At 36.9% G+C, this 12894-nt stretch overlaps 1 protein-coding gene across 4 annotated transcripts in view; it reads left to right on the forward strand.

Moving 5' to 3' along the window:
* si:dkey-40c11.2 overlaps nt 1-12894 on the forward strand; it is an 83286-nt gene that overhangs the window by 35924 nt on the left and 34468 nt on the right. For all 4 annotated transcript variants that reach the window (XR_012406294.1, XR_012406295.1, XM_005165436.6 and 1 more), the window contains exons 2-4: nt 3380-3435; nt 5584-5696; nt 10745-10819. Coding sequence is in view for 2 of the 4 variants with exons in the window: in XM_005165436.6 (XP_005165493.1) it covers nt 3380-3435; nt 5584-5696; nt 10745-10819 (244 nt within the window). In the remaining 2 variants the exon portion in view is untranslated. The remainder of the gene's footprint in view (nt 1-3379; nt 3436-5583; nt 5697-10744; nt 10820-12894) is intronic.

Raw genomic sequence — 12894 nt, forward strand, 5'->3', positions numbered from 1 at the left:
ATATCAATAGTGATGTGTGTGGTCCTGACTGCATAGATAAATACAATTTCACTGGAGCTGCATGTTTAAAACATGCAGCATGATGTGGTTTCACCCTTTAGCCCTATTAACGTCTGGCATTAAGGTGCATTTTGTTCAATCTGATCACAGGTGTACAATGCTAAACACGGGTTTAAATGGGGTCTAAAGTGTTTTGAGCTTATCCACTCTTGACCTCTTTCCAGTAAAAAATGCATTTTAATGATGGTTGAATGCCTTCAAACAGCCTCAAAATATCGCTTGATTATGACCCGAGTCTTAAATTATAATGTCACATGCTAATGAAGTGTGCTGTGCTGTGTTACTTTATTCTGTTAAACACAAAAGAAGATATTTAAAAATGCTGGAACCTGGCAACTTTCCTAGTAATGTTTTTTATTATTATTATTATTATTATTATTATTATTTTAATCTACTATGGAAGTCTATAGGTGCCAGCAACCAGCATTTTTAAAAATAGTAAAAATGTTGTATTCTCATAAAAAAGTTTTAAAGCAAAAACATGGTCTTATTTTACTTGAACAAACTGACTCTGCTGTCCAATTATCCACAGACTAATTACATGCTTTGAAATGGAACAAATACACAACGTGATCCTAAATGAAATGTAGATTTGTTTATTGTAATGCACTCAAGCATCAATTTTGTGTTTGACCCAAGTATCAGCTGTCGGCATGAGTTTAAAGTTTTCTTGCTTAATTAGAAATTATTCTAGCTGAAGTCATTTCAAAATGGGATTTATCAGCCTAAAAACCTTCTCTCTTGCAACACTCCTGATTTTAGTTTTTTGAACTCTTTGGTGTCACAACACCTAGAATGAATGAACATGTCTTTTAACTCCAGCACATGATCAATGATTTAGAGGAAAAACCCTTTATAGACGTGTGTTGTGTTACCCTAACTGACGCTTGCTACAAGAACATCTCTGATCCTCCATTACTCGCACTCTCTTGGCATTTTTATTCTGTTGCTGACGGAAAGAACCTGAACAATGGTGTCACAACATGCTAATTGCAGACTGATTGGTAGCTTGCTCTGGTCAAACACAGACTCTGATGTGGGGGGAACGGGCTATTATTGTTGGTCGTGTCTGAGCCCAAAGCCCAGAGGTCACAATCTGGGAGGATGCCAGAGATCAGAGACTTTGAAGACAATGGGCACATGATGACCCACTGCTGTAGATTATCCTCATTCAGTGTAGACTCCAGGGCTCATAGCGAGGGGGTTTACTGTAATAGCCCGATTAAATTCATTTAACCTGAAGTTCTGCACAGGATTTTAGTAATTAAGAACAATTGTGGTGGTTCCTGCAGCTCATTGAATGCATGATGAGATTAGCGTCAAACTTCTCTTGATATTCATTTGTTTCCGAGTAGTAATAAAATACAAATGATACAGAATTTTTGACACACAAACAATAATTTTGAAGTGTTTTTTTGATCTCTCTATTTTAGTGTCAATTATTTATTTAATAATTATGTGGTGAAGGCTTCATTAACAATAGTTAGAGAAACAGAAATGTCTATTTTATTATTTTATTTTATTAGAAATCTATCAACTGAATTTTATGTATTATCCATTATTATTTATGCTTCATTATTATCAATATTTACTAGTTTATTCATTATGTTTCCTTTAGCTTAGTCCCTTTATTTATCAAGGGTTGCCACAGTGGAATGAACTGCCAACTTACCCAGTATATGTTTACATAGTGGATGTCGTTTTACACTGAGCCACTGTATCGTCTCCTACTGTTTTATTCATTTCAGTAAATCTTTACACTAGATGGATCATCACTCTGAATCAACTTTTTTTTTTTTTTTAAATCTGTTGAACAAATGATTCAGTGATGATTGCATTTTTACCAGTTGCCTGTCACCACCTATTGTAACGGTAAAGGTGAACTGATAAACTTCAGAAGCATTGCTACTTTCAAACTGTAATTTACTCCATTTAGATTGCCAAACTCAAAGCTGTTATTCTGGTATAGCTGTTATAATTTAAATGCCTTTTACACAGAATGACAACTGCTATACATTATTATTATATACAGTTAAAATTATTAGCCGCCCTGAATGATTAGTCCCCCTGGTAATTTAAAAAAGACTTATTGTGTTTCTGTCACTCCAATATGTCTGTGGACACTCTGTACATACACACAGTTCTGTCCAAACAGCTCACAAAAGGTCTTTTCATCATAGGTGCCCTTTAAATCACAGCACAGATTTCAGAAAAAAAAAAAAAAAGAATTTCCATGTTGCTGTAAATAAATCGATGTGCATACGGAAATATTTACTTCCACAACAATGGTCATTGTGATAAACATCAATATTATTTAATGTAGAAACCAAATATATGTGTATATATATATATATATATATATATATATATATATATATATATATATATATATATATATATATATATATATATATATATATATATATATATATATATGCAGAGAAAGAGACAGTGACTTCCCCAGAAGTTTCACTAATAGTAACCCCTGAGAGCAGAGAAAGCATCCCAAGAAAATGTAGTGTCACATGCATTTCATTTGATGTGTCTTAATTTCTCAAACTAACTGCTACACCTCTATTTCACTGTTTGCTTTAGTGTGGCCCTTATACAAAATCCATTATTTTCTCTCAGCCTCAGTTTCAAGTAATAGTCCCAAAGCAGCCAATGAATGATACATAACCACAGACAGCTGTGACCCGGGTTCAAATGCTGTTTTGCGATTTCTTTCACTGTAATTACACTGGTTATTAGAGCTAGTAGCCCTAAAGAACTTTGGGTTACAAGTCTTGACTTGCACTTGTCAGAATTAAAGCTTCACTATACCAGTGTGAAAAGCCAAATAGCAACATCAGTGGACAACTCTGAGGGATGTTTGCTCAAAAATCAAACAACTAAACAGAACATTTGGTATCCGCATTACTCCACAGGGCTTGGTAGGTTTACTGGGGTCAATGCTTGGTGTGCACAATACATATTCAAAACCGAAGCATTCTGGGATAACACATGGTCTTCACGCCCAGGCCCATTTGCTGTATTTTCGGATGACGTAAGTGTGGATGGGATGCTGATTATGTTTGAATGTGGAATGCATGATTTGTTTCAGACTGTGAGAGGTCGGGTTCTCTATAGATATATTGACTTTTCACTTGCCTCATGTTAAATTGCTATCAGCACGACCTCTATATGGTCTGTTTCAGGGCTTCGGGTTACAATCTGGTTTCAGCAAATCTTGTAACTTGACTTTATCAGCAGTTTTTTAAAACATGCGTGTTCTTCCAGAGTAGTGTACTGATGTGTTTTTCTCACTCTGTTTTTTCAGGGCCTTATTTACATATGAGGGAGTCAGCAACAATCTCAAACTCACAGATTCAGGAGGTAAGAACATTTTGTTTATCATTTAACTCTTGAAAAGATTAAATTGCTAAATTTCCCATAAAGCATGATACATACAATTTTATTTTACCTTAAAATATTCAAAAACCACAAGAAAAGTTTTATGCACTCACCGGCCACTTTATTAGGTACATCTTAGACCCATCAGAAGACGGGGACACTGTACTCATAAGTCATAAAATCATACTCAGCTACTCAAATTCTTAGGTAGGCAGTGGCATTGAAACAATGCTCAGTTGGCACTAATGGGCCCAAAGAGTACCAAGAAAATATCCCCCACACCATTACACCACCACCAGCCTGAAATGTTGATACAAGGCAGGATGGATCCACGCTTTCATGTTGTTGATGCCAAATTCTGACCCTACCATACAAATGTTGCAGCAGAAATCGAGACTCATCAGACCAGGCAACGATTTTCCAATCTTCTATTGTCCAATTTTGGTGAGCCTGTGGGAATTATAGCCTCAGTTTCCTGTTCTTAGCAACCAATGTGGTTTTCTGCTGCTGTAGCCCATCTGCTTCAAGTTTAGACGTGTTGTGCATTCAAAGATGCTCTTCTGCATACCTCAATTGTAACAAGTGATTATTTGAGTTACTGTTGCCTTTTTATCAGCTCAAACCAGTCTGGCCATTCTCCTCTGACCTCTGGCATTAACAAGGCGTTTGTACTCACAGAACTGCCGCTCACTGGATATTTTCTATTTTTCAGACCATTCACTGTAAACCCTAGAGATGGTTGTGCGAGAAAACCCCTGTAGATCAACAGTTTCTGAAATACTCAGACTATCACTTCTGGCACCAACAACCATGCCACGTTCAAAGTCTCTTAAATCATCTTTCTTCCCCAATCTGATGCTGGGTTTTAACTGCAGCAGATCGTCTTGACCATGTCTATATGTCTAAATGCACTGAATTGCTGCCAAGTGATTGGCTGATTAGATATTTGTGTTAACAAGCAGCTGGACATGTGTACCTAATAAAGTGTCTGGTCAGTGTACATTTAGCTGACATGCTTACATTATTCCAAATGTTTTAAAGAATGTAAAATTTAGAGAAATAGGCAATTTTAACTAGTGACATGGACCATGTTATTGTGCAGCCATGCAAATAACATCATACACTATGATTTCAAGATTATAGTTTTATAGAAACGTAAAACACCAAAGATGCTTCAATATGTTGTGTTTTATTAGACTGCACAGATCAGCTTTTTACCAAAACCCTAAAATGTATTTAGTTTCGTACAATTGTGCTGCTTCTTTTGCATATGATCACGACTAGATAAAAAAGAAGTCATTTGCCATTTGGGATGCAGCTATACTGTAGCTTTAAGAACTATACTATTCATACTCCTACACTGTAAAAAATACTGGGTTACACACAATTCCTTCATGTTGCCCTAACACAAATTGATTAGGTTAACTTAATTGTTTTGACTAATTTAAGTGTATTTAACATAAAACTATTAAGTTGTCCCCCAAAAAACTTAAGAATCGTGTTGGTTCAACTCACATCAAATAAGTAGTTTGTACAGACAGCAAAAGTCATTTTTTTTGAGTGTACATACATTTCTTGAATTGGAAAAATCCACTGCTTTTATGGAAACTCAAAACTAGGATCATTTACTGACGCCATCAGCTTCTACATATTGTCCTGAGCGTGAGCAGGGCCCATGGCACCAGCACTGCATTTTTGAAATGCTTAATAAGACAATAAGTGGAAAAAAATACTTCCAGAAGCAAGGTCACTGCAAATGTAGGCAGTAACTGTTGTGCTCTATTTGAGTCGCTTTTAAAGCTCAGTCTGAGGGCAATCATGCAGCATTCGCATGTGAAACGCTCCTAAACCAGAGAGGATTACCAATTAAACCAGAAACTGCCAACACCATTTCTCCTAATGTCAGATGAAGCAGAAAATTCTCACATGAGAGAAGGAGAATAAACCAGGACCACTTATTACATCAGACCTGTCCGGTTCTCTGCAGATTATGATGATAATCTGGTGAAAGAATGCAAGTGTTTAGTGGCGTTTACTTTCATGTGGTCATTAATTCATAAAGATACTTTAATTTTTCTCTGTAATTCCTCCCTTCCTCCTCGGTTTGTCTCTCTCTCTCTCATCTGCCAGCTGGAGGTTTGACAGAATTGGTTGGGAAATTTCACAACAGCAGGCCCGTGTATGGCCTCTGCAGGGTGGGACTGACAGAAACAGGACAACCGCAGATCGTCATGGTCTGCTGGGTAAGTTCACATGTACAATCTGTACGTTTATATACAAGGAAAAAATCTCTACCATTTCGTTTTTTCATTCTTTTGGGGAGTTTCAAACATGTGTAGCTCTTATAACAAAAACTTCTGGATGAGGTCATTTTCCCTTGCTCTGACTGGATGTTTGAACATCACACCTAGCTCCCATTGGATGTTGCCATGGGGTGTGATCCTCAAGTGGTTGCTGATTGGCTGGAGCTGCCACATCATTAAAGAGTCTGTGTTTAAGCAATGGATGTGAGGCTCCTGTTGATGAGACGTGTCAATGGCTTCACTTCACAAAAGAGCTTTGACCTTCAGACTTTTAACTAAAGGAGCTCAAATACAGCTGGAGAGAAGCGTTCTGGGAATCTTTCTAATATCCATCTTGGAGCTGGTTGCTGAGGTGATAAGTGGGAATGTTGTGTTTGGGGTCAGAGGTGCCATCTGTAGCCAGTCAGGCATTGTATAGAGGAGGGGGAGAGTGGACATTCTTGTGAAGCAGACTGGTACTGAGACACATGCATACAGTACACACCTCTGGCTCCCCAAAAGAGAAGTTGGTTACAGATTGAAATAGTTCCTGTCTTCCTGTATTTTACCTCAGTGTTTTAAAGACTTAAAGTTTTTTACTATATAAATTTACAGCTTAAAGATTTGTTTTGATTTCAAGTATATGTGACCCTGTACTACAGAACCTGTCATAAGTATCAATTTTTGAAAATTGAGACTAATATATGTCACATTAAATCTGAATAAATAAGTTTCCTTTGATGTATGGTTTGTTAGGATATGACGATTTTTGGTCCAGATACAACTATTTGAACATTTAAATCTGAAGGTTCAAAAAATCTAAATACTGGAGAAAAAGCCTTTCAAGTTGTAAAAATGAAATTTTTTGCAATGCATGTTACTAATAATTTTTTAAAGTTTGATGTATTTTTAATAGGACATTTACAAAACCTTTCATGGAACATGATCATTACTTCATATTATAATGGTTGGTTTTTGGAATAAAAGTACAATTTGACCCTTACCTGACAAAAGTCTTGTCGTTGATCCCAGTTGAAAGAGCAACAAATAATAACTTGACTTCTAGTTGATCATTTTGAGCTAAGTGACAGACCTTCTGGAACCTGCAAGGACTCAAGATTCTCAGAGAAATCAGTCAAGTTTGGTGAAGGAAAAATCATGGTTTGGGGTTACATTCAGTTTGGGCGCAAGCGACAGATCTGCAGAGTGGATGGCAACCTCTTCTTCTTATATTTCAGCCTCCACATCAACGTTCCTGAAAGTAAAGAGGGTCAAGGTGATGAATGAGGCATTTAAGATGAATCCAAAGAATCTTGATGAACTCTGGGAGTCCTGCAAGAACACTTACTTTGTCATTCCAGATGAGTTATTTGAGTCATTGCAAAGATAAATGGATGCAGTCCTCCAAGCTCATAGGAGTCAAGACACAATATTAGTTCTTTTTCCACAGCACCATGACTTTACATTCTATACTGTACACTGTTTTTGTTAAGTGGCAAGACTTGCAAAGTCAGACCTTAAGGTCCTAATTAAATAATTAAAAATCAAGGCATGATCATATTTAATTTTGGTAAAATAAAGATAATCTCGAGGCCTTTGCCTTTCCTATAAGCCACTTCTGAAACCAAATGATCAACTAGAGGTCAATTTATTATTTGTTGTTCCTAAACTTAGATTTTAACCACTTAGATATTACTTAGTTTTGACTATTGCCAAAAACATGCTTGTGCAACATAAGATTGGTTTTGTGTTCCAGGGTCACACATGTTGCTATTTTGACCTTGTTAATGATCAAGCAAAAATACATTAAGCAGTTTTCAATTTTGATAGTAATAAGAAGTGATTGCACGGAGGATTATGTAACACTGAATAAAGGTGCAATGACATGTACTTTGATAGAAGACCTCATTTTTTTCACACATGATCTGACCACCAGTTGACCTCCACCCTCCTGGAAGTCTTAAGATGTGCTGGACTGAACAGACAGATAGTCTTGTGCTCCCATTATCAATACGAGATAAAAAAAAAAATTAATACAACTCTTGATGGAAGTAAACTTTGTGACATTGCAATTTGTTGAATGTACGCCATAATCAATGTCACAGATGATCCTAAAAATGGTCACTATCTGACCCTGAGAAGAACCATGTTCATTAAAAGGCTTTGAAATTTGCATTTTTTGTTGAATGTGGAGTGTAATTTAAATGAAAACACTCAGGGCAGAACAAAAATGAGCTCCTACACCTTTTAAAAATACAGCTAACAGTGTTTTGTTTTTATCACAGCTCTGCCAGTGTGAGTAGTTGACTTCAAGCGCATTTAGCAATAGTGCAACTCTCACACTGATTGCCCACTGAAGCTAAGCAGGGCTGCGCCTGGTCAGTACCTGGATGGGAGACCACATGGGAAGGCTATGTTGCTGCTGCAAGTGGTGTTAGTGAGACCAGTAGAGGCAGTGGCGTAGCGGACGGGCCCGCAGGGCACGCACCGCGGGGGGGCCCCGCGTGATTAGGGGGCCTCATGTCGTCGCGATTTTCAATAATTGAAAATTCAGGAACCGCAATAATCAAACTCTTGGGAACAACTGTGGTCGGAACCAAAGTTTACAGGTCTGTGTTCTCTGAACACCTCTCAAGCGGTGGACTACTTCATTCTGATTGCTTGCCGCCGAACCGCGTCATAGCCAATGAAGACGCGCCGCTGTTTCTCGCCGCCGGTTCTCGTTAAAAAATTAATGACTTCTGGCTACTTTGACGCTCTCGCCGTTTTTGGTTTGTGATCGCTCCTCAGTTTGTGAAGAATTCCCCGCGTTGTCGATCCACCCCGCCTATTTTCCCCGCTCCTCAATTTGTGACAGATATATACACTAGATATCGTATAGGGACCCTGAGAATGCGTCAATAGCGCCGCCACATTGGTACAGTGCTTCCAGGACAAATGTCATTCAACCGCACTAGTCAAGACAGTGTTATTACGTGAAGATGCGGGACTTTAGCGCTGTCTACAAGTGTAGTAACGAGCAAACAAAGAAAACAAAGCACAAAGGCAGAAAACTTCATAGGTAATATTAAGTTTTTATCTGATTTTGTATGTTCTGAACGTTGTGCTAAACAGGTAACGTTATTGATGATAACAGTCACTTACTGCATTAATCATAAGGCAAAGCAGCTCCAACTCGCACTAAATACTCGGCTTATGCTAGTTTTGTTGAATAAAATCAGCAAACAATGCAAAATAAATATGACAACGAGATGCTGCGCTGCCAGAAACGTGTATTAATGTCGGCTAGTGAAAGAGACATTCGGGGGATTCATTCACAAACGAATCGCTCCCTCCGTCAGTATGAGAAGTGAAAGCAGGAGAGGAGGATGTGTTTCAGGACACGGATTAGATCAAATTTAACAGCGAGGGTGAATAGTAAATTTCTGTACACGCAAACACAAGCTTTTTGTCAGGAATGCCCGTGCGATCAGTGATCCATCAATGTAGAAAAGTGATGTAAAATTATAATTTTCATTAAAAAAATTGCATACTAACATCCAGGAAAACTCCCGATCATAGATATATGTGTATATCTCTGTATAAGCACCCCCGCCCACCTTCGACTGGGGGCCCCGTCGGTGATCCCTGCAGGGGGGCCTCCGCATTTTGCGCTACGCCACTGAGTAGAGGGCACTCAACTTGCAGTCTGTGTGGGTCCTAATACCCCAGTATAGTGAAGGTGACTCTATAGTGTGTGCCATCTTTTGGATGAGATGTTAAACCGAGGTCATAACTCTCTGTGGTTGTTAAAAATCGCAGGATGTCCATCGAAAAAGAGTAGGGGTTTAATCCTAGCCAAATTGGCCCACTGGCCTCTGTCCATCATGGCCTCCTATTCATCCCCATATGATAATTGGCTACATCACTCTGTCTCCTCTCCACCAATCAGCTGGTGTTTGGTGTGCTGTCTAGTGCAATATGGCTGCCGTCGTGTTATTCTGGTGGATGCTGCACACAGGTGGCGGATTTTTGTAAAGCTCTTTAAGTGTCCAGAAAAGTGCTATATAAATGCAAGCAATTATTATTATTATTATTATTGTGAAGGGGGCGGGACATGTCTGTTACTGGAGAGCATTTGATTGGTCTGAAGATTTGATGAGAAAATAAGAGGTAACGTCAAAAAATGATTCAGAATTGACAAACTGCAAGCTTTGGATGTTTGTATGTATTTAATGTGAATTTTGTTACTGTTTTGGAGCACGCTGCCCTATAAATGTCCTTAAGAATAACATACTGATACTAACATCTAACCTTATTTTGATTCCAACAATGACTTTTTGGACAACTATAAAAAATCTCATGCAAATAAGTGTTTACTTCTAGTCCTCTAGTAGTATAAATGTATCTCTCTTCCACGTGTCCTGCAAAATCACATTTGCTGTCCCCAACAGACAGGTAACCAGGGGGTCACCCTATCACAATATGTGGACATTTGATTCCATGTTTGCGCAAATAAATACAGCTTTGGTGAATATAAGAGACTAGTTTTGAAAAACAATCTTACCAACCTTTTTATTCATGCTAGTGTGTCCATTTAGTTTCACATGTTGCATGTTTATATTTTGATTATTTGAAAGGGATAGTTGACCCAAAAATGAATATTTTCTCACTGTTTATTCAGATAAATCAATTTAAACCCTTTATGATTTTTTTATTCTGTTGAGCATTAAAGAAGATATTTTGAAGAAATCCGAAAACCTTTAAATTTTATTGTATATATAAAAAAAACAAATTGTATAGAAGTCAGTGGTTAAAGGTTTCCAGCTTTCTTCATAAATATCTTCTTTTGTATATTTTGAGTTGTAGAAAGTAACTCAAACAGATTTAGAACAAACGAAGAGAGATTAAATGATGACAGAATTTTTTTTTTTTGTGTGAACTATCCCTTTACACCTCCTAATTTTCCTCATGGGACTATAGGTTGTAGGTTTCTTTTAAAATACAATCTCTTTGTCTTCATTGTGCAGGTTGGTGACGGTGTGGATGAGCTTCGCAGAGCTGAATGTGCCAGTCATGTGCCTGCCATCAAGAACTTCTTCAAGGTAAATCAAAAAACAGTTGCCCACAACTAGATGCCTTTGTTTTGTCTTCATTCACATAATCGAGTTCTGCAGACATAGTTTCTCATAAATTAGGTATTTACAAATGAGAAATAAAAGCGGTATGAATGACAGTGTAGGAATCTTGAACAAACAGATTTTACAGCAGTTGAATAATTTTTATCTTGTAGCTGTTTATGAGTTGCGAAATGAATGACAGATTAAGATTGTTAGACATTTCTTATCAGATAATCTGATTCCTCACAATTCTTCTTTTTCTACTTTATTTGATTTATGTGATGTTATCTTCCTTTTCCTACACCGTCAGCTTGGAATTATAAGGTTCTATCTGCGTTCTGAATGATTTTGAGATATTGAGCTTTAAAGTTTTTGCATTCCATAGCAAACAGTATGTGTGTAACATTTGCTTTTTTTAAATAAAATGTAAACAACTTATAAAAAACATCATATAATGTAAATAAGTTGTCATTTAATAGGAATGTCAATAACTCAAAGAAACTTAAAGAATGTCAATTTTGACGAAGATGTCAGATAGAACCTTAATTCTAAGGTGACGAGACTGTAAAAATACTTTTTAATACACAGTTTTCTGTGTTTTTTATTTATTTACCATTGTGAATTGCATTATTGGATGTTAATCTGTCAACTTTTGATGTTGAAAATTCAACTCTAGAGTTTAATAAAGTGACTTTTTTTAAATATTATATTTTTATTTGACTTTAAAGCAACACAGAGCAAAACAGAAAGCAACAATTATAAAGACAGAAAAGAAACGGCAAACAAAACATAAAAAAGACAATAGACAGAAAAAGATTTTAAAACCATTGATGTATCCGCTCCTCCAGTTTTATTCATAGGATAACAATGTTACACATATATTTCTAAGCCAGTGGGCAGAGGCAATATGGTGATCTTGCAAAAAATGACAGGGTCATACCTTTAAACTGTTATCCTTCACATTTGACAGATTTTCAGGTGGCTTCGAAGCCAGCAATTCTATCAGAAAGATTGTGTCTAAGTCTCTCTAAATGTTAAGTGTTAATGTAGAGTTCAGGAAAGCCAGGATATAACACAGTGGTTTTGATTCATTTTTCCATAAACAAACAATCATTTTCAACAGCCATTCCATATTGGAAAGCTTTTTTAATTTGATGACTGAACACACAAAGTGAGTTCCGACCTAAAACAATGATTGCTGGATCAAAAAAAGACTTTTAAATTTCACTCCAAAACTGGCATGACCAAAAAAAGATGTCCTGAGGAACCCTCCGCAGGTTCACATTTGTTACATTTAGAGGGGATATGGGGTTTTATACCAACAAAGTGAGTTATATTGACATATTAGAATATTAGCATATATATTGACATATTAGCATAATATACAACATCAACCCATATAATATATCACTTTAAACTATTAAAAATTTTAATAAAAATCACCTTTTCTAACTTTTCAAGGTTAAAACTTGTTGAAATAAACATCAAGGTTGCATAATGCAATTCAGAAGCATAAATATAGGGGAAAACACGGTTCACAAAATACAGAAAACTGCTAATTTACAGATATTTTTACAGTATTACATTGCTACTTTCTTGAAAAATCTGATTTATCTTAACCTCTTTGCACACTCAAAAAACGTAATTGATTTGCATGTATGCATACTTCATATACATATGAAAGCAGCGATGTCAAGCAGTTAGTCAGTGTGCTTTTTAATAAACGAATACAAAAATGAAAGAGGCAAGTAAATGGTTAAAGTAAACTTGTGTCTTGTGTCTTGTTTTCTGCCCATTCATTTGAATGAAGGGACAGGATATGTAAATCAGCCTCTGACACACAAACTGAAAGCACAAACCTTCCCAACATGTGTACAGATGCACTCCTGTGTTTTATTCTGAGATTTCCCTCTTGTAAATGGTTTCCTTCCTTCGCTCGTATCTGTGAAGTGATGGCTAGCAGCTTGGTGCCAGCTCTTATTGTATTAAACTCTTCCTCCGGTGTCATGCCCTATTGTTCTCCTGAAGAACGAATTGTGCCGCTGACAGGCACCACGCAG

This window comes from Danio rerio, chromosome 5 (genome assembly GCF_049306965.1).
Source record: "Danio rerio strain Tuebingen ecotype United States chromosome 5, GRCz12tu, whole genome shotgun sequence".
NCBI lineage: Eukaryota > Metazoa > Chordata > Actinopteri > Cypriniformes > Danionidae > Danio > Danio rerio.